General features: G+C 51.9%; 1 protein-coding gene across 3 annotated transcripts; it reads right to left on the reverse strand.

The window, feature by feature from the left end:
- Positions 1 to 4,183: 4,183 nt before the first annotated feature.
- Positions 4,184 to 22,257, reverse strand: KCNN4 (potassium calcium-activated channel subfamily N member 4; the record flags this gene model as incomplete). 3 transcript variants are annotated; one of them, XM_080702366.1, is made up of 8 exons in its annotated part: positions 4,184 to 4,348; positions 7,210 to 7,279; positions 7,559 to 7,668; positions 7,763 to 7,873; positions 10,060 to 10,195; positions 13,242 to 13,654; positions 16,121 to 16,216; positions 22,099 to 22,257. In XM_080702366.1, the coding sequence occupies 8 exons, from the start codon at positions 22,255 to 22,257 to the stop codon at positions 4,184 to 4,186; spliced, it is 1,260 nt and encodes a 419-aa protein (XP_080558492.1). The 3 variants fall into 3 exon arrangements, with proteins under 3 accessions (XP_080558492.1, XP_080558491.1, XP_080558490.1); XM_080702365.1 differs by having other exon boundaries at positions 7,559 to 7,671; XM_080702364.1 differs by having other exon boundaries at positions 7,559 to 7,677.
- Between the last annotated feature and the right edge of the window lie 212 nt (positions 22,258 to 22,469).

A 22,469-nucleotide genomic window follows, 5' to 3' on the forward strand; every position in this document is an offset into this window, starting at 1 on the left:
TTATTTATTTATTTATTTATTGCGATACTAGGGATGGGACCCAGGGACATTCTACCTCTGAGCTATACCCTTAGCCCTATAGCCCTAATTTTTAATTCTTTATTTTGGAACAGGGTCTCACTAAGTTGTGGAGGGCCTCACTTAAGTAGCTGAGGCTGGCCATGAACCTGCGATCTTCTTGTCTCAGCCTCCCAAGTACTGGGATTACAGGCATGTGCCGCCACAGCCCGCTCTTTGAGACTACATCTAAAATCTATGTATTTTGTGTGAAATATCTCTCAAAGACAAGAAGAGTTAGGTCTCTAAGCAAGACTTTGGCAGGAGGGTAGTAGGAGTCACAGAGGGCTTTTGAGCATTACAAGGCCTGGTCAGTTCCACGTGTTAGGAAGGTCTTCAGGGGCAGTACGGGGGGTGGGTGAAGGGGAGCAGCTGGGGGCCTGGCCCTGTGTAAGCTTGGTCAAGTGCCCCCTCTCCCTGGGCCCTCTTTTTCCCACCTAGTCCTCTCATGGGAGTAGAGGGAAAACAGAAATAGGAAAGGAAACTGGCCACAGTCATCAGAGATTGAGCCCCTGGAGGACACAGCCCTCTGAATCGTGTGTCCAGCCCAGCTCCTAGCTCAGAGCCTTCAGGAAGCAGCAATTTGGTGAGAGGGATGCAAAAATCTCTTGAAGTGGGCATCGGGATGCCAGTACCACTGAGTAGGATGAGGCAGGTGGGCCCGGGCAAACCCAAGAATATTTAGAACTTGGTATCTCCTGTGTGTCCTCTTAGTTTCTTAGATGTCCCTTAACTGGGTTTGACCTAGTTTCAGCTGAAACCAACAACAAAGATTGATTTCTATGAAGATGAGGAGATTTGAGCCACCCTAGGTATTCACTGTCTTCATTCAGTGACATTCACAGAGGCCCTGAATATGCCAGGTCCTTGATGTCAATGACGGGACAGCAAACAGAAACACAGTGTGATGATCACCCGGTGTGTGTATGAGCCCATTGGTTAGGCAGCAGCCTCACATCCTAGTGCTCCACCTCTTTATCATGGCTTTGGCAACCCTAACCTCTCTGTGACTCAGTTTCCTCACCTGTAAAACGGTCCAACAGTGCCAACTTTATTTCCTTTTGTAAGATGATGATGATGATGGTGGTGATGGTGATGATGATGATGATAGTAATGATGATGGTGGTGATGGTGGTGGTGCTGATGGTGCTGATGGTGATGATGATGATGGTGATGGTGGTGATGGTGATGATGGTGGTGATGATGGTGATGATGATGATGGTGGTGGTGACGATGATGATGATAGTAATGATGATGGTGATGATGATGGTGATGATGATGGTGGTGATGATGATGATGGTGGTGATGATGGTGATGATGATGATGGTGGTGATGATGATGATGGTGATGATGATGGTGATGATGATGGTGGTGATGATGGTGGTGGTGGTGATGGTGATGATGATGATGATGATGATGTGTGTTACTGGGGATTAATCCCAGGGGCATTCTATCTCCAAGCTACACCCTCAGTCCTATTTTTTATTTTTATTTTTTAAAATAGGGTCTGGCTAAATTGATGAGGGTCTACTACTTGCTGAGGCTGCCCTCAAACTTATGATCCTCCTGTCTCAGCCTCTCAAGTACTGGGATTACAGGCATGTGCCACCATGCCTGGCTTATAAGGTCATTTATATAAAGGGGTTTGCCGGGTGCTTGGCTCCATAAACATTATGGCAGGGACAGATACATGGAGAGGGCTTCCTGGAGGAAGGGACATATATGCCAAGGCTAGAGGAAGAGCAGGAAGGTAGTTTGCCCGCTGAAAGGAAGTTGGTTCGAGAAAGAGAGGTCCCAGAGGAGTGAGTTTAAGAGGCACTTGGCAAAAAAGGGCTTCTTTCAGGGGCAGGTGTCAGGATGTCTTTGGAGGGCTTGTCTAGTTCCTTCCTGAGCCCCGCCTTTACTCCCTAGGTAGGATGACATTCAGAGGAAGGGCACTGTCTGGCAGTGCTGGTGAAGGCCCCAGTTTAGCTCTCAGGGCCGAGGGGTGCGGCTGGCATGGACTTTTTGGGAAATCCAAAGATAGCTCAGCAGAGGAGGATGACTTACAGCCTGGGCTTCCCCTCAGATGGGGAAGCCAAGATGAATCAGCCCCAAAGGGAATGGAGCTGCCTGGGTTCGAGGCCCAAGGCCACTTTGCCTCTGACTCACCTGGGCAGGGCAGTGAGGGAGGGCATAGCCGGGGCAGGCTGGGTGTGAATCTGGCCTCTGCGGCTGGCCCGGATGCCTGGCTTCCTGGCTTGGCTGGGGCCGTTGGGCCAGGCCCGGCTGTTCCTGAAATCTGTTTCTATATCTGTGCAGTGGGTGGGGTGTAGCAGGTGCTTCAGAAAAGCAGGGAACACAGAGCTGGGCACACAGTAAGTAGGTGCCAGCCCCCTTCCATTTCCTCTTTCAGACCCAGCAGACTCCTCTCAGCTAGATGTGAAACCTATCTGTGGGCGGGTTGGGGATCCTGCTAGTTTCTCAATGGGCGACTGTCATCCAGGTTCTGGTGAGGCATGAGTGAAAGGGAGAATCAGCAAAAAGGAAGAAGGGCAGCCACACATTGTGTCTGAAAGTCAGCAACAGTGATGAAGACTTAGCTGTCTTGTATTTGGTTCTTACTAAGTGCCCAGTCCTCTGGCTACTTCTTGTTTCAATCTTCATAGCCGTTCCCTGGGGAGGCAGTCCCATTTTACAGGTGAAGTAAAATGTTCAGACAGGTAAAGCCACTTGCCCGAGGTCACACAGCAAGTATATGGAAGAACCAGGATTTGGTCCCTGGTCCTGAATTCCTCTGTCTGAATTCAAGGCCTTGCACAGCCTCAGATCTGGGCACCCAACCTACAGATCTGTCAGGGTATTTTAAGAGGCCCCTTTCAAGATGGGGAAACTGAGGTTCAAACAGAACGAGGGCCTTTCACTGGAGGATCTGCCGGTCTATAATATTTAGAAATAAACAAGCCAGGCGGGGCGGTGCATGCTTGTAATCCCAGCATTCAGGAGGCTGAAACCGGAGGATTGAGGTTCGCGGACGGCCTCAGCTACTTAGGCCCTCAGCAATTCAGTGAGACCCTGTTTCAAAATAAAGAATAAAAGTAGGGCAGGGGATGTGGCTCGGAGGTCAAATGCCCCGAGGTTCCATCCCCAGACCCGCAAAAAAAAAAAACAGCAATTTCCTTTGGCTTTAACATTTATTACAAAGTATAGGAGCAGACTGGTGAGTTGTACCCCCTATGCCACTTTTCCCAACCAGATAGTCTCTACAGCTCTGGAAAAATGGAGTCCTCCTTGCTGTCCACCAGGGGGCGCCGCCTTCCGCCTCAGACCCGGTTCCTCAGCTCTGCCGGCCAGCGGGAACTGAAGCGCCCCAGGCTGCTGGACTCTGGTCCTGGAAGTCAGGCCCCAGGCAGCTCCACTTCTACCTGAAAGCCAGAGGCCATCTTTAGCAGCACAGTGAGAATATTTTTGAAGAGGGCGTGTTGGGGTATCGGTGCCATGTTCCCATTTGGGGTCTCTGGGGGTCCAAGGCTCCCCCTGGGACCGCTGTCCCCTCATGGTTGCTGCCATCAGAGAGTCAGCCCACCCAAGGTGCACCCCTTCAGTCCGCACGCCTTGAGGTGCTTTATTCACGAGGCTGGACCAGGAGTGGCAGGGTGGATGACCTCAGTCCTGGGAAAGTAGCCTGATTCGTCCTCCACGGACCCTGGGGACAGAAGGAGAGAGATGGGTGGACAAGCAGTCCAGGAAGCAGAATGACAAAGAGAGCAGAGCTTACCAAGATGGAGGCCAACCAGCCAGCAGGCAGGCTGGAAGGAAGAGGGTGGTGAGCTGGCACCAAGAGACCCTGCTGGGTACCAGTGGGCATTTGGACAGAAGCATGGGACAGAGCCAGAGAGCGCCCGGGACAGGCAGACAGAGAGACAGAGACCACACTAAGAAAGTGGGGGAGGCCGGGCGAGGTAGGAAGGGCTCAGGAAAGCCTTCCTCCTCGTCGCCAGTCAGCCCCAAACGCAGAGTCATTTCCTCCTTGTAGAACCAAAGCCAGAGTGTGGCCTTGTGTCCAGCCGGTAGCCATGCAGGGTGTTGGCCGCAGGCACCCGTCCTCCAGCTTTTCTTCCTGCCCAAGTCCCAGCCCCCTCACCAGCTACGTGGCCTCCTGACTGGGTTCTGGAAGCTGCCGTGGCCCCAGGGCAGTACTGAGCAGCTCCGTCAGCGCGTCCAGCTTCCCGGCCAGTGCGTCAATCCGCTTCTCCAGGGCCCGGTGTGAGCTGCTTAGACCCAGCTGCAAGTCACACAGGATCATGTGCATCTGTGGGGAGCAAGGGCCAGGGGAGTCAGGGGCTAGGTGGGCCCCTCTGGGAGTCAGGGGCTAGGTGGGCCCCTCCGTCCTCCAGAGAGTAAGGCAGCAGACCAACTCTGCCCAATCCTGAGGGCCCTGGAGGATTATCCTCAGAAGTGACTGTTAGATTTTTTGGAGGAAGGTGGGTACTGAAGATTGAACCCAGAGGCATTCTACTTCCAAGCTACACCCCCAGTCCTTTATTTATTCATTTATTTTGTTTTGAAACAGGGTCTCACTAGTTTGCTGGGGATGGTCTGCGATCCCCCTAAGTCCAGGGATTACAGGCATGTGCCACTACACCTGGCTGACTTAACCTTGTATTTGACCACCCCAATCCCAGCTACTTGGGTGGTACTTTTCCTGGATGGTTTTAAGATCCTCTGAAAAGCCATGGAGAGTGGGAATCCTACTTCCATCTTACAGCTGAGAAAACAGGCATGGAGTGGTTAAATGGCAGGCCTAAGGCAGCACCTAGCAGAGGGCCTGGAAATAGTAGGTGCTCACTAAAAAACTATGGCACTGATGTCTGGCTTCAAATCGAGACAACCTTAATGGTGCATTCTCAAAAAGATTCACAGGGTGGCCTGAGAGAGTTTGTGACCTTTCTATGGGAATTCTTTTCTTTTTTTCTTTTCTTTCTTTCTTTCTTTCTTTCTTTCCTTCTTTCTTTTTTTGCGAGTCTGGGGATGGAACCCAGGGGCATTTGACCTCCGAGCTATACCCCCTGCCCTATTTTTTATTCTTTATTTTGAAACAGGGCCTCACTAAGTTGCAGAGGGCCTCACTAAGTAGCTGAGGTTGGCTGTGGACCGTGGTCCTCCAATTATGTGTTTTGGGTTCCATAATCTGCAGCAATTATGACCTGATGATCTTGGTGGATCTGGGCTACCATTTCCTCACTAAGACCCGCTGTGCAGTTTTGGGGCCTGAATCTGTGACTGTGTTTACCATGCCATCAGTGCCAAGAACCACTATTTGAACTGTTGTGGACTAATGAGAACCATCAAAGGCCACCACACAAAGAAAAGGTGCTGTGAGCCAGGCCCAGGGGCGGTGACCTCCCTGTCCCTGAGCACTGGTGGAACCAAGGGGTCCAGCAGAAGAAGGAAGTGAGCGAGCTGGGTGACAGCGGCCATGCAGCTTGCCCAGCCAAGTGGCCCCTGTGGCCCCGAGCGCCTGTTCACAATAGATCAAGATTTACTGAGCAGAGATTGAGTCCTACTGAAACAATGTCCCTGTCTCCCTGTCAGTGTTAAGTTGACTTTTATTGGTTTTTCCATCTGTGTTTGAACATGATTTGTAAACTTGCTTTGGTTTTATTAACTGAGAGTCATAGTTGGAAGGAATTTTATATCCGTCCACATGTAAGTAACTTGATAATAAAGATAATTTGAACCTAAACACTGGAGTTCTTTGTACAGTTTCTTGTTTTAAATTTAAAGGGAGCCGGGCCTGGTGGTGCACGCTTGTAATCCCAGTACTTGGGAGGCTGAGACAGGAGGATTGCAGTTTGTGGACAGCCTTGGCTACTTAGTGAGGCCCTCTGCAACCTAGTGAGACCTGTTTCAAAATAAAGAATAAAAATTGGGTTGGGGGTATAGCTTGAAGGTGGAATGCCCCTGGGTTCCATCCCCAGTACTGCAAAATGAATGAATGAATGAATAAATAAATAAATAAATAAATAAGCTTAAAGGGAATCTGAATTTTATATAAGTCATAAGAAGCTCTGTTCTGTTTCTTTCCTGCACTCATTCAGTCATAAACTTTTGCTGATTGCCTGTGTGTGCCAGGTTCTTACCAAGTTCCCCAATTTTTAAAATTTATTTATTTTTGGTACTGGGGATTGAACCCAGGGGCATTCTACCATCAAACTACATCCACAGCCCTTTTTAGTTTTTAGGGTTTTTTTTTTGTGTATGTGTATATGGTACTTGGGTTCCTGGAAACCCTTCTACCTCTGGGCTACACTCCCAGACCTTTTTTTAAATTATTATTATTTTTTTGTTTGGAAACGGTCTCTTAAGCCAGCGCGGCTGGCTTCAAACCTGTGCGATCCTCCTGTCTCCGCCTCCCAAGCACAGGGATTACAAGCGTGCGCCACCATGCCTGGCCCCTTTTTAGTGTTTAAACAGAGTCTGTCTAGATTGCTGAAAGTCTTGCTGTGTTGCTGAGGCTGTCCCTGAACCTGTGATATGCCTGTCTCAGCCTCCCAGGTACTGGGATTACAAGTGTGTGCCACCATGCTCAGCTGTTGTTTTTTTTCTTTTTCTTTTTCTTTTTTTTTTTTTTTTTTTTGGTACTGGAGATTGAACTCAGGAATATCTTACCTCTGAGCTACATACACAACTACATTTTATTTATTTATTATTTTTAATTTTAAACAGGATCTCACCAAATTGCTGAGGGCCTCACTAAGCTGCTGAGCCTGACCTAAAACCTGTGAACCTTGTGTTCCCACTTCCCTCATTCCGCTTACAGGCATGCACCACCATGCCTGGCTCAAGATCCCTTATTTATTTATTTACTTGTTTACGTATTTATTTTGTGGTGCTGGGGATGGAATCCAGGGACCTTCTACCTCTGACTATACCCCCAGCTCTATTTTATTTTTTTATTTGGAAATAGGGTCTCACTAAGTTGCTGACAATCTCATGAAGTTGCTGAGACTGGCCTCAGAACCTGCGATCCTCCTGTCTCAGCCTCTCAGGCACTGGGATTATAGGCATGAGCCACCTCACCCAGCTAAGATCCTCTATTTTAGAGGCAGATTTTCCCCCTAGCAGCCCTAGCCTTCCCTTTTCCCAGGCTTCCCCCCAGGATCCCAGTACCTTGGAGATGTCCACCATGGAATTCACTTGTTCCCTGAGCTTTCGATGTTTCAGCCGTACCTGGCGGAACCTGTGGGGAAAAGTCAGGGAATCAGTTCTCCAGCAACCAGGTCCCTAGCTGTGGCCTTAGACAGGAGGTGGGGGCGGCAGGGGGTTAGGGTAGAGGCTGAAGGGATGTGAGGAGGGGAGGAGACCAACACAGACACAAGACAAAGAAGAAAAGTTGCGTAGAAGGGGGTGCCCCCCTCAAAGATGAGCCCCCCCACCAGAGAGGCCTAGGATCCCTGGCCCACAGACGCAGAGCCATGCCCATGACACCGGTGACAAGGACACACAGAGCCAGCCTCACGCATGGATGGCGGCCAGTAGCCGGCGCTGGTGCCTGCGGGCGGCTCTCGAGTCCTTCCTGCGAGTGTGCTTGTAGTACATCCAGGCCTCCTGCAGCAGTCGGGCTGCGGACTCCTTCATCTGGTGGGGAGGGGCAGTGTCAGGGGAGACTGACCCCCGGGGGCTGGGAGGGGCAGTGGGGGCTGGATGCCCTGGCCGGCCTCACCTCTTTGGCATAATGGATGTCCATCATGAAGTTGTGCACGTGTTTCTCCGCCTTGTTGAACTCCAGCTTCCGGGCCACCACAGCCACCAGCAGAGCTGTGCAGCAGACCCCCTGTGGGCACAGCAGGCACCGTGGCAGGAGGCTGCGTGACTCCGGGAGCCCACCCTGTGCCACCAACCAACACTCCTTGGAACCTCCCAACAGCCCAGAGGGCAGGGACAACCGTCCCCAGTGGCTCAGAGAGGGCACCCAAGGTCCCCGCCTCAGCCTGGTGCAGCTAGGATTGGAAGCCACGCATCTTGGAGCACAACGTCCACTATCAGGAGAATGTCCTTATTGTGTGTGTGTGTGTGTGTGTGTGTGTGTGTGTGTGTGTGTGTGTGGTACTGGGGATGGAGCCCAGGGGCTACCTCCGAGCGACACCCCAAGCTCTATTTTTTATTTTTTTATTTTTTATTTTGAAACAGGGTCTCACTGAGTTGCAGAGGGCCTCACTCAGTAGCTGCGGCTATCTGCAAACCGGGATCCTCCAGTCTCAGCCTCCCAAATGCTGGGATTACAAGCGTGCGCCACCACGCCCAGCTTCAGGATGTCCTCTGGTTAAGGGTATGATTGGAAGGGGGAGAGGACAGAGGTGGGCAGCTGGCTCCTCTTCCTCCTCTTGTTGCTCACAACTAGTCAGCCATCATATCATGGGAAGGGTCTGTCACCCTCCCCCACACTCCACCCCACCACCTCTTCCCTGCTCTGGTCCTGTCCTTTCTCTTTTCAACCCTCACCAGCCTCTCACTCAACAAGGAGCCAAGACTGTCTGCGAACCATGATCCTCCCATCTCAGCTTCCCAAATGCCAGGACTACAAGCATGTACCACCATGCCTGGCTATTTTATGTTTTAAACGGGGTCTCCCTAAGTTGCTGAGGCTGCCCTTGAACCTCTGATCCTCGTTTCAGCCTCCCAAGTACTGGTATCATCACACCTGGCTCCCTTTACATAGTTTAACTCATTGTCTCCGCAACTCCATAAAGAAATACTAGTATGGCACTTTTCTTTTCTCTTTCTTTCCTTCCTTCCTTTTTTCTTTCTTTCTTTTTTTTTTTTTTTTTTTGTACTGGAGATTGAACCCAGGAGCATTCTGCCTCTAGGCTATACCCAGCCCTATTTTATTTCTTATTTTGAAACAGGGGAACCAAGCATGGTGGCACACCTGTAGTCCCAGTTCTTGAGAGGCTGAAACAAGAGGATCGTGGTTGAAGACAGCCTCAGCAAGTAGTGAGACTCTCATTAGCATAGCGAGACCCTCTTTCAAAGTAAAAATAGAAAATAGGGCTGGAAAGCTGGGCGCGGTGGCACAAACTTGTAATCCCAGCATTTGGGAGGCTGAGACCAGAGGACTGCGGTTCACGAACAGCCTCAGCTACTTAGACCCTTTGTAACTCAGTGAGACCCTGTGTTCCAAAAAAAAAAAAAAAGACTAAAAAATAGGTCTGGGAGTGTGATTCAGAGGCACAATGCCCCTGGGTTCCATCCCCAGTGCTGCAAAAAAAAAAAAAAAAAAAAAAAAAAAAAAAAAAAAAAGGCTGGAGGAGGTATAGCTCAAAAGTAGAATGCTCCTGGGTTCAATCCCCAGTAAACACCCCACACACACACACACACAAAACAGGGCCTCACTAATTTAACATCCTTTAAAAAATTTTTTTTTTCACTTCTGTGACTTGAACCTAGGATCTCTAGGCAAGCTCTCTTTTTTAATTTTATCTTGAGATAGGGTCTTACTAAGTTGCCCAGGCTAGCCTCAGATCTGCAAACTTCCTGACTCAGCCTCCCAAGTAGTTGGGATAACAGGTGTGCGCCACCACACTTGGTCAGTACAGTAATCCTATTTTGTAGATGAGGAAACAGATTTTATAGCTTGCCTAGGCTTCCCAGCAGGGAAGTAGCAGAAGTTGGATTAGAACCTGTGCTCCCGGTGATGACTGTGCACCCCTGATGGACAGTGGGAGACTGAACCCCCAAGTCCTTGAAGTTGAAATGAGGCTGGGAAATCAGGTCCCTGGGGAAGGTAAGGGCTAGGGTCTGAGGTTCTGGAGAGAGGAAGAACTTAAAGGCACGATTCCATGGGCTTAGGGGAAAAAATGGGGTATGATGTCTGGGTCTTGAGGGAATAAGGATGGGGTAGGGGATCCAGGTACCCAATTTTCTTGGAGGTGTCCCTGAGAGCCTGGCTCCATGGTTGCCTGGGGCCCTGAGGATAAGCCATTTGGGATAAGCCTTGGGTCTCTAGAGAGCTGTACTCACCATGACTCCAGTGCAGAGGCAGACAATCTTGCCCCACACAGTGCCCGGCACCACATCCCCATAGCCAATGGTCAGAAATGTGATGGGGATCAGCCACAGCGTGTCTGAAAGGTGCCCGGTGGCATTAACAGCCTGCCTACGAGCAAGAGTAGGTTAGTTCTGAATCCCCGCCCTGGAGGTATCTATGATGTTTACTCCCTCCTCCCCGCCGCATCCACTCTCTTAGTCCCAGGAAGCACTAGTCAAGGAGCTAATGTGTTCTGGTCACTCAGGGCAGTGGGATCTGAACCTAAGTCTGGCCAGTTCCAAAGCAGAATGATCTCAGCTAGTCTCCCAGCGCTGCTGAACTCAGAGTGCATGGACAAGGATGGAGGGCTGCTGAAACCCAGCCTGGCGTTCACGTGCCACGCCCTGGCAGCGCCTGCATCCACCCAGAGGAAGGGAGCTGCCTCTTCTTACTCTGTTTTTTTTTTTGTTTGTTTGTTTGTTTGTTTGTTGGTGTTGGTGGTGCTGCTGGGGATTGAATCCAGCGGCACTTGACCTCTGAGCTATATCCCCAGCTCTATTTTACAACAGGCCTTGCAGCTGGGCGTAGTGGTCCACCCTTGTAATCCCAGTACTTGGGAAGCTGAGACAGGAGGATTGCAGGTGTGCTGACAGCCCTAGCTACTTAGCGAGGCTCTCTGCCACTTAGTGAGACCCTATTTCAAAATAAAGAATAAAAAATAGAGCTGGGAGTGTAGCTCAGAGGTAGAAAGCCCCTAGGTTCAATCTCTAGTCCTAAAAGAAAAAGAAAAGAAAAGAAATAGGGTCTTGCTACGTTGCCAAGGCTGGCCTGGAATTTGCAATCCTTCTGTCAGCCTCCTTGGTACTGGGATTTCAGATGTGCGCCACTCTATATCTGGCTAGGGGAGCCTTTTTCTTTTCTTTCTTTGTGTGTGTGTGTGTGTATGTGTGCGTGTGTGTGTTGGGGACTGAACCTAGGGACATTCTACCTCTGAGCTACACTCTCAGCCCTAGTTTGTTTTTTAATTTAATTTAAATTTTTAAATTTTAAAACAGCCTCACTAAGCTGCTGAGGCTGGCCTGGAGCCTGAGATCCTCCTCTCAAGTCCTCAGGCAAACACCACGGCACGCAGCTGTGTGTGTGTGAGGGGGCTTTTTCTAACTTCCACAAAGAAGACTGTGTGGCCTTCAGGTGGCCCTTGAGGGCCAAGAAAGCGGGACTCTAAGAAAGCTTATCAGAGCTCTTCCCTCCTGGGTTGGTTCCATATTTTGGCTATTACAAATTGTGCTGCTATGAACGTAGGTATGCATATGTAAGCTTGAATGGAAAGATAGAGGAGGAGGAAGGCTGAACTTGATTAATGAGGGTCCACATCCGAATATGTGTAAAATTATGAATATGGCATGGTTACCTGGGACAATCATTGTTGGGAGGGGGGAAGGAAAAACAGCGGCAGGAGGGGGGAGAGGGCATCAAGTATAGTTTAAATGTATACCATTTATGTTCAATAAAAAATTTAAAAAAAAAAAGAACTCTTCCCTCCTGTCCCCTCACTTCATGGAAGGGGACATTTAGGTCCAGCCATGAAAGGGATGGAAAAGTTGAGGTTTGTCTAACTACCGCCACAGGCCCTTTGCATCGAGATCGGCAAGGACACTTCACTCATGAGCGCCCCAGACATCCCAGACCCACTGAATTAGAGCGTCTGGAACGGGGATGGGAGCTGCACTGTTTTACCAGCGTCACGCCCCTCACTCCCAAGAACATTCAGCATTCAAGGTTGAGGACTTCTCCCTTGGGATCTTGAGTGTGTGTGTGTGTGTGTGTGTGTGTGTGTTATTGGGGATGGAACCCAGGGGCATTCTACCTTCAGGTGACACCCCCATCCCTATTTTTTATTCTTTATTTTGAAACAGGGTCTCACTGAGTTGCAAAGGGCCTCACTAAGTAGATGAGGCTGTCCTCGAACCACGATCCTCCTGTCTCAGCCTCCCAAATGCAGGGATTACAGCGTGCGCCCACAGGCCCCAGCTGGGATCTTGATCTTTTAACTCTCTCCCAGTTCTCCCATTTGTCTGAGGAGAAAAAGGATGGGCGGAGGACACTCACCAATCCTGATTCTGACTGATTTCCTAATTGGGAAAAGGAAGATCATGGGAGTTTGAAGTCATGAAGAATAGAACTGCCAGGGATACTTTACAGATGGTAGAATTTGACACTCCATTTACTTTTTTGGGGGGGGGGATACTGGGGATGGAACCCAGGGGCATTGTACTTCCCAGCGACACCCCAGCCCTATTTCTTACTCTTTATTTTTGAAACAGGGTCTCACTGAGTTGTGAAGGGCCTCTCTAAGTAGCTGAGGCTGTCCACGAGCTGCGATCCTCCAGTCTCAGTCTCCCTAATACTGGGGTTACAAGCGGGCGCCACCGCAGCTGGCGACACTCCATTTACTGATGAGGAGACTGAGGCTCGAGGAGGAGAGCTCTAAAGCCAGATCTTCTCACCCTCCACCTCCCCTCCAGAATCCTTGGCCGTATGTACTGAGCCAGAGGCTCCCAAACTCAGATGGACAGCACCTGGAAGTCTCCTTAGAACAGACTGCCGGACCCCCTTCCCAAGGTTTTGGATTTCATAGGTCTGAGAACCCGCATTTGCAAATTTCCCAGCGATGCTGCTGGCCCCAGAACAACACTTTGAGAATCACTGGTTAAAATCACAGAGAAAGGAATCAAGGCTCTGAAAAGGCCCCACGCCAGGCTTACAGTTTAGAGGCTGCGGTAAGGAATCTGGTTGCAATTTCCTGCAGGAAGCTCTTCAGAGCAACTCTAAAGCACGTCCTTTCCTGGGCCACAGCAAGCACCTATGGTACCTCGACACTAATTTGAAAAAGATGTCTCCTTCCTCCAAGGCAGATGCCACGGTCAGCCTGGGTTTGGAGGCTGAACGGATGTCTGGAAATCTAAGGCAGGCGTGCAAGGGCCAGAACGGGGGCTACCTAGGGCCTGGGTGTGTGTTCCCCGTGGAGGGTGGCTGGGGCTGGCCTGTGGTTCCTCCAGCCAGGGCTGGAGGAGGGTGTGCGGGCAAATCCCCGCTGAGAAGAGTAGAAGGGTGGAAACAAAGCTCCAAGGTTGCCCTCAACCTGCCCCTCCGTACAGAGCCCCAGGACTCTCACCTCTCAGCCACGGACAGCACCCAGGCCGTGGTGAGCCAGAGGCCAAGCGTGAGGCAGAGCAGCAGGCGGCCCGGGTGCGTGTTCATGTACAGCTTGGCCACGAACCAGTGGCGGAAGCGGACCTGGTTGAGAGCGCCGATGCTGCGGTAGGAGGCGTTGAGCAGGACGCCGCTGCGCAGGAGCAGGGCGCGCGGCACCAGGTAGAGGCGCAGCAGCATGGCCAGCGACATCAGCGCCTCCCCCTCGCCCAGGAAGCCGGACCAGGGCTGCGCGCCCGAGCCCAGCGCGCACGGCGGGCCCCGCACCGGGGCCGGGTGCAGCCCGCACACCGCCAGCTCCAGCAGGATCTGCGCCGCCTGCCGCCGGGTCAGCGCCACGCGCCAGTCCCGGAGCCCGTTGTCGGTCATGAACAGCTGCCGGGAAGGGGCGGATGGGAGAGGGGGTCAGGAGCAGGCCAGGCGGCGGCCCGCCCGGGTCTGCGCCCCGAGATAAGGGAGGCGTCGTCCCGCCCAGGAGGGAGACAGAGAGAAAGAGAGAGAGGGCGGGGACAGCGGCGCAGGGCCTGAAGAAGCAGGCTCTCCACCTTCTCCCCAGAGCTCCCGGCTTCTGCCGCTCCCAAAACCTGCAGTCCGTGAACACTCATTGGGCGCCCATGGGTGCTGGGCCCTGACCTAGGTGCGGAAGGAAACCTCCGCCTCCTGCGGCTTACACGTGGCATTCCTGGATCCCGCTCCTACTCCTGTTTCTGGGATACTTTTAATAGTAATTAACGTCAGCAGTAACAACAGTCAACTCTTATGGGGCCACTTTGGATGTGCCAGGCAAAGGCTCTAACCTTTCCCGTATTGTGACTCCGCAAATACGCAAACACAAATTGATGGTATTATTATTATTATTATTATTATTATTATTATTATACCTCTCAGCTACACTCCCGGTTCTTTTTATTTTTTTTATTTTGAACCAGGGCGTCGCTAAGTTATTGAGGGTCTCACTAAGTGGCTGAACATCTCACTAGGTGACTGAAACTGGCCTCCAGTCGAATCATCCAGTCTCGGCCTCTCAAGTACTGGGATTACAGGTGTGTGCCTGCTCATCCGGGTAGCTGGACTGAATCATTACCCCCATTGCACAGATGCAGAGATCAAGGCCCAGGTCCCTCAGCAATGGCACACTGGATTTAGAAACCAGGCTATCTATCTATCTATCTATATTTATTTATTTATTTATTTATTTATTTATTGAGACTGAAGATTGAGCCTAGGGGTTTCTACCTCAGAGGTACACCCCAGCCCTATTTGATTTTTATTTTGAAATAAGGTTTCACTAGGTTGATGAGAGTCTCACTACTTACTGAAGCTGTCCTCAAACCTTTCATCCTGATGCTGTCTCAGCCTCCCAAGTATTGGGATCACAAGTGTGCACCACCACACTCAGCTTTTTTTGTTTGATTTTTTGAAACAGAGTCTCACCAAGTTGCTAAGGGCTTTGCTAAGTTATTGAGGCTGGCCTCAACCTGTGAGCCTCCTGTTCCAGTCTTACAAGTACTGAGATTTCAGGCATGTACCACCACATCCGGCTTTTATTTAATTAAACTTATTTATTGGTGGTGCTGGGGATGGAACCCAGGGCCTGGCATATGCTAGGAAAGCATGTTACCACCAAGCTACCCTTCCAGCCCCTCTGTTCTTTTATTTGCATATTTATTTTTGAGGTGCTGGGGATTGAACCCAGGGCATTCTACTGCCAAGCTACACCCCCAGCCCTATTTTATGATTTATATATTTTTTATTTTTTGCAGAACTGAATATGGAACCCAGGGGAATTCTACCTCTGAGCTACATCTTCAGCTCTATTTTTTATTCTTTATTTTGAAACAGGGTCTCACTGAGTTGCAGAGAGCCTCCCTAAGTAGCTGAGGGTGGCCGCGAACCACAACCCTCTGGTCTCAGACTCCCAAATGCTGGGATTACAAGCATGCACCACCATGCCTGGCTGTATTTCATTATTTTTTTAAAACAGGGTCTCACTAAGTTGTGGAGGGACTCACAAGTTGCCGAGGCTGCCCGCGAACCTGGGATCTTCCTGTCTCAACCTCCCAAGTACTAGGGTTACACGTGTGTGCCACCACGCCCTACCCAGACCCTCTATTCTTGATAAGAACTGGTCTTAATGAGAACAATATACACCTTTTACTAAATATCTCTTCTATGCCAGGTGCGTCTCTGAGGATATTATCCCCATCTTATGTGTCTAAGGTATGAGGGAGAGAGGAGAAAGGGAGGAGAGAAATGGGGCAACGGGGCCTAGGGAGATGGGGGTGGAATGTGTCTGGGTGAGACCAGAGGTAGGGCACAGGTGGGAGAGTTCCTGGGCTCAGGGGATATTAGCTTAGAGATGGCACGAGTCAGGACCTTGGGTGACTCGGGATTGGAATAGGTGGGACACATTGCTGGAGGGCTGAGATCCAGGAGGCTGGGCCTGGAGGGAGGTGCCTGGGTGTGGAGTGGACCGAGGCCTGCAGGCAGGAGGCTGGAGGCTGGAAGGGAGGCACTCTCAGCATCCCTAAGCATATAAGAGGGAGAGCAGGGGCTGGGGGTCAGAAAGGGCTGGGGCTGCCCAGGAGGTTCTGTCTATTGAGGGTGTGTGTGCTGGGGACTGAACCTGGCAGCATCCTACCTCTCAGCCACACGCCCAGGCCTGTTAAATCTTTATTTTGAAACAGGATCTTGTGCCTCTCTCTGTCCAACTATCTATCCTGTGTCGGTCGGTGGGACTGAGGGTGCACCTTGGGCTGGAGGAGCCTCACTGCTCAGGTCAAGAGGAGGAGCTGGCGCATGGGGCGGTGGGGAATCGAGGCTGGGGAAGGCCTGCTCTACCTGGACTTCTTTGGCGTGGAAGGCCACGATGAGGCAGAGGAGCATGAAGGTGGAGATGCTGATCATGCACTTCACCAGGAACAGGTAGATCGCCCACTGTGGGAGACAGAGAGTGGGTGAGGTCCCCAGCCTCCCGCCACCCATCCTCTGTACCTTCCTTCAAAACCACCGAGTCTTCTTCAGCTCCGAGCCCCCAAACCGATCCCTCTATTAGGAAACTAGCTAGACATTAGCACATGGGGTTGCTTGGGATAGACCAGAAGTTCACCTGCACAACCTCACTCACTTTGACCCCCTCCCTGTGGGAAAGGGGGTATTAAAACAACGCAGGGTCAGCCAGGCGTGGTGGCGCCCGCTTGTAATCCCAGCCCTTGGAAGGCTGAGACAGGAGGATTGCACAGGTTCAAAGCCAGCCTCAGCTACTTAGTGAGGCTCTCAGCAACTTAGTGAGACCCTGTTTCCAAATAAAGTATAAAATAGGTCTGGGAGTATAGCCCGGAGGTAGAAAAGCCCCTGGGTTCCACCCCCAGTACCACACATAGAAAAAAAAAAAAAAAAAACCAAAAAATGCAGGATCACTAAGGCAAAGGATTTTCAGTCACCTCCAAATGTAATACGTGTAGAGAAGGCGTCTAGAGAGACTAAAGCCCCAGGTGTAGAAAACTTTCCCATGCCCAGGGAGTGGACGGCTGCACACCCCACGTCTGGATCATAACTACCTTGCTCCAGGCACTTTCCATACCTGGAAACACTGCTCCGGCCCAAGGAGTGTTAGTCCTGGAGTGTAACCCTTGCCCCAGGCTGCCTTCCCATTCCAGGACTGGCCTGTTCCAGACCTTTCTCCTGGTGTGCGACCCTGCCCCTCGCCTACTCGGTGCCTTCACTTCTCTGTTTAAATAAACCTCCTGCGCTCCCCGTTTTTTGCTTTGTTTGAACGCTTTCCAAGCAGATAAGTAAGAACTGAGGTTGTGTGGAATTTTTTTTTTCTTTTTTTGCGGTACTGGGGATGGAACCCAGGGGCATTTTACCTCCAAGCTACACCCCCAACCCTATTTTAATTCTTTATTTTGAAACAGGGTTTCCTGGATTGCTGAGGGCCTCACTAAGTAGCTGAGGCTGTAGGCAAACTGTGATCCTCCTGTCTCGGCCTCCAGAATGCTGGGATTACAAGCGTGCGCCACCATGCCCGGCTGGAATAATTTAAAAATCTCCCACCTAGTAACACCTGATGTCTGTCTCAGTTTCAGGGACACCTGAGAATGGTCATCTGCTCCCCCAGAGAGAATGTTCACTTTCTGTCCCGGATGCCATTTGCACCCTCTTCCTCGACCCACACCTCTGAAGGGAGACCCTGAAGCTGGGTGTGGTGGCCCTTGCCTGTAATCCCAGTACTTGTAAGGCTGAGACAGGAAAATTGTAGGTTCGAGGTCATCCTCAGCAACATAGCAAGAAAGATCAGCTCACAGGTAGAATGCCCTTGGGTTCAACCCCCAGTACCAAAAAGAAAAACAAAATAAAGGGGACCTTGAAACTCACATGTTTGTATTCTCTTGTTGCCTTCCCCATGCAAAATAGTGCCCCACTAGGGGTGTATGTATCTAGAAAAGGACATCTGGCTTCTAGAAAGTGAGCCCTCCTCCTCTTGCCCTCCCACCCAACTGGTCCTGCCCTAGAGACCCACTCAAAACACCCCTCCCCCCTATTCCAAGAGTCTAGAAGCTGTCATTCAGTGCCCTAGAACCTTGCTGCTGTCATCCAGGAGACCGAGTCCAAGACCCCAGCCCCAGCTCCGCGAGGGGCCCCTGCTCCTGCCCTCATGTCTCCGCCTCCCCCTCCTGCCCTGTATCCTGGCTGGGGGCCCAGGGCAGATCTGGCCGGGAAGTGCAGGGCCTCCAGAAACCACGAGAACTTTTTTCCTCCCTTTGTGAGGCAATACCTTGGAGGAATGCAGAGTTACAGGGCAAGGGCGTTAGAGGGGATGGGCACTGCTGGGTTCCCTAAAAGGGGCTGGTCCTTGTTTGGGGAATGTTGTGGGGAGGGGCCACCTGGGCTCCCACCGGAGCCCTGCACCTGCTTCTCCTAAGACCGTTGCCAGCTCCCCTGGCTGGGCCGAGGCCAAGGCCCCGCCTCCTCCAAGCAGGGGAAGAGGGCCAGTTTCCTGCCCTGGGGGGACCTCCCCCACCCCCTCTCTGAACAATGGTGCTGTTGTCTCTGGCTCTCCCCCACCCCCATTCATCTTTCCATGGCTCCCTCGTTCTGTCTCTGTCTTCAGTCAGTCTCAACCTCCATCCCGTTACACACCAGCCCCTTCCCTCCCTGCAGTTATATCTGTCTCTCCCACCAGCCACCCCCCTCCCACCAGCCACCAGCCGGGTGCAGTGGTGCATGCCTGTAACCCCAGTACTTGAGAGGCTGAGTTCAAGCAAAACCTCAGCAATTTATGAGACCCTGCTTAAAAAAAAAAAAAAAAAAGATGCTCAGAGGGAGAATGCCCCTGGAATAGTCAATCCTCAGTATCAAAAATAAAATGTTTCCAGTTGGGTGTGGTGGTACACACTGGTAATCCCAGTACTTGGGAGGCTGACACAGGAGGATTGCAGGATTGCAGCCAGCCTCAGCTACTTAGTGAGGCCCTCTGCAACTTAGTGACACCCTAATTTTCAAAATAAAGAATAAAAAATAGGGCTGAGTTGTAGGCTTGGAGGTAGAATGCCCCTGAGTTCAATCCCCAGTACCACCAAAAAAAAAAAAAAAAAAGTTTTTTACTTGGACCTTGCTGGTTTCTGAATTGCCTCTTTTGGGGGTGGTTGTTTCTAACTCTGTGTTTCGAGGGTCCCTGTTGGCTTTTCTATCTCTCTGCATGTGTCTCTCACTACTAGACCTCTCCATTTGCCTTTCTTTGTGGCTGTGTCTCTCTGTCCCTTACTGCATTTTTCCCCCATCTCCTACCATTTTTTCTATCTCGTCTCTCAGTCTCTCTGACTGAGTCTCTGAACCACTCTCCATCTCTCCCCCTCCATACTATCCCAGGCTGATATCTCTGTGTGCATGTGTGATACTGGGGATTGAATCCAGGGGCATTCTACCTCTGAGCTGCATCCCCAGCCCTGTTTGTTTGTTTGTTTATGGTGCTGGAGAATGAACCTAGGGACATTCTACCTCTGAGCTACACCCCAGCCCCATTTTTTTTATTCTTTATTTTAAAACAGGGTCTCACTAAATTGCAGAGGGGCTCACTAAGTAGTCGAGGCTGGCTGTGAAACCATATCCTCCTATCTCAGACTCCCAAGTACTGGGATTACAAGCATGCATCACCACACTCGACTTTATTTTTTTATTTTTTTGGTACTGGGGAATTCTACCCCAGGCTATACCTCCAGCCCTTTTTATTTATTTTGAAACAGGGTCTTGCTAAGTTGCTAAGGCTGACTGCAAACCCGTGATCCTCCTGTCTCAGCCTCCTAAGTACTGGGATTCTAGGCATGTACCATGCCAGCAGGTCTGGCCCGATATCTCCATGTTGTTCCCCCATCCTCCCTAGACCTCAGCATCTGCCTCTCCTACAGCCTCTCCCTCTGGGGAGCAGGTGCCTGGGGCCTTGAGAGATGAATTCTAAGTTGAGATGGAGGTGGGGAGGGGACATAGATGTGATCCAGACAGTTATTGGAAGGAGGCCCAGGAGGGCTTTAAGCCCTAAACCTCAGTTTAGAGTTGGGAAGCTAAGGCTTAGAGCTTTCCTAAAGAGAGGCAGTGGCTTGGCAGGTGGTGGAGGGAGGAAGAGGGTGGGGTGGGAAGGACCCCCTTGTCCCATTCCATCGGCCAGGACTACCAGGTCCCCACCTCCCCTGCTGGGCGCGGTGCTGAAGCGTGGGAGCGGTGGGTAGGTCCCGGCCGCGCTTCCTGTTGGCATGGGCTTCAGCCGCCCCACCTCCTCCGTGCCGCTGCCCTCTCCTTGGCTGCCCAGCCGAAGGAAGCTGGCCTGCCTCGACCCTCCATGTGGCTGCTGGTCACTTCAGATCCCCCTGCTCCCTCCCTCCCGACAGACCTGCTCTTCGGACCAGCGCCCCTCGCCCTGCAGCCCAGTTCCACTGCTCTTACACCGACAGCCTCCAGCCTCATTTCCTGTTAGGCAATTCTGCTGTCTCTCAGGCCACTGACTCTCACCCTTGTCCCCCATCTGCCCTGTCACTGCCCTGACCAGGGCTGGAATGTGCCAGAAGCCTGCAGAGACCTGTCCTGGCCCACCTGTCCTATCCACACTACACACTTTCTTCTCCCCCCCCCCTTTTTTTTTTTGTACTGTGAATTGAACCTAGGGGCATTCTACATCTGAGCTCTAGCTCCAGGCCTTTTATTTTTATGTCTGCTTTGGGGGTACCGGAGATTGGACTCAGGGGTGTTCTACCTCTGAATTATAGCCCCTAGCCCTATTTTTCTATTTTTTATTTTGAAACAGTGTCTCAATAAGTTGCCGAGGGCCTCACTAAGTTTCAAATTTGTCTCAATCCTCTTGTCTCAGCTTCCCAAGTACTGGCATCACAGGTATGTGCCACCATGCCCAACATTTTTGTTTTGTTTTGAAACAGCATCTCACTAAGTTGCTAAGAATCTCGCTAAATGGCTGAGGCTGGCCTTGAACCTGAGATCCTCCTGTCTCAGCCTCCCAAGTACTGGGACTCCAGTCAAGAGCCATGATTTCAAACACCCCCCCCAAAAAAGACTTTCTAAGCCTCCCCCCTTCAGATCCTGAAGTCCAGGTCCCCAGCCCCTTCCTACCCCAGGACCAATGAGTCCCAACTACTAGAAACCTACCTCTTCACTGTAAGATTAAGATTTTTTTTTTTTGGTACTGGGGATGGAACTCAGGGGCATTCTACCTCTGAACGACACCCCCAGCCCTATTTTTTGTTCTTTATTTTTTTGAAACAGTACCTCACTGAGTTGCAGAGGGCCTCACTAAGTAGTAGCCGAGGCTGGCTGTGAACTGCGATCCTCCTGTCTCAGCCTCCCAAGTGCTGGGATTACAAGCGTGCACCCCCATGCCTGGCTTAATTGAGCTTCTAAATGGTGGAGCTGGGGAGCAGGGGTGTTTTCATTCTCCACCCCACTCAGTTTCCTCTGGGCTCTGCCCATGGCCGCCCAGGCGCGGGACAAGTTAGAGGGTAGATAAGGAGCAAGGCGCTGCCTCTACTGGAGGAAGTTACTGTTTCTCTCCGCAGCCCCTGCTAGCTGAGCTGGAGCTCAGGACTGTCAGGGTCAGCTGTCGTCCAGCCCACCTGGCCTCCACACCCAGCAGTCTGATCGCTAGCTCTTCGAAGACTGAAACATTGGGACCCCCCACCCTCATTCCCTTTCTCTAACAGTATCTAACTCCTGCAGGAGTCAAGGCTCCCAAACCCCAGCACCCACAGACTTAGAAATCCAATACCTAGGACCCTCCTCCCTCACACCTGGGGTCCAGCCCCAGCCCTCCTCCCTCAGACCCAGAAGTCCTGAACCAGCCCTTCTCCCTCAGACCCAGGGGTCCTGATCTAGCCCTCCTCTCTCAGACCCAGGGGTCCAGACCCCAGCACTCCCTGCTCCCATCAGACCCAGAAGTTCCGAACTGAGCCCTCCCCGCTCAGACCCAGAAGTCCTGATCCCAGTCCTCTTCCCTCAGACCCAGGGGTCCAGACCCCAGCCCTCCTCCCTCAAACCCAGGGGTCCAGACCCCAGCCCTCCTCCCTCAGACCCAGAAGTCCTGATCCAGCCCTCCTCCCTCAGACCCAGGGGTCCAGACCCCAGCACTCCCTGCTCCCATCAGACCCAGAAGTTCCGAACTGAGCCCTCCCCGCTCAGACCCAGAAGTCCTGATCCCAGTCCTCTTCCCTCAGACCCAGGGGTCCAGACCCCAGGTCTCCTCCCTCATATCAGAAGTCCTGCACTCAGCCCTCCCCCCTCAGACCCAGGAGTCCAGCCGCAGCCTCCCCTGCACTCACCGAGCAGCCCCCAAACCACAGCATCTCCGCGTGCAGCACCATGAGTCCGATGCCTGTTCCCGCCAGCACCAGCGCCCAGCCGGCCAGCCACTTCTCCTGCTCTAGCAACCGCTTTCGCTGCCGCAGGGCCCCCAGGCCAGACAGCAGGTCCCCGCCCATGGCCCCTGAGGTCTTGGGGCTCAGCCAGCTTCCTGCCCAGGGTCCCCCACCTCGCAGTACACAAATGGCAGCCACTTTGGCTTCCAGGCCGCCAGCGGCCGGAGCGCTGACACCGGGCTTCTGCTCCGAGGCTCCGCGGAGCCCTGTGCCCTCTGGGGAGTGGTAATGTCGGTTGGCGGCCGGGCAGGGCAGGGAGGGGCCGGGGAGGTCCC

This window comes from Muscardinus avellanarius (assembly GCF_963383645.1).
Source record: "Muscardinus avellanarius genome assembly, chromosome: 10".
NCBI classification, from domain to species: domain Eukaryota; kingdom Metazoa; phylum Chordata; class Mammalia; order Rodentia; family Gliridae; genus Muscardinus; species Muscardinus avellanarius.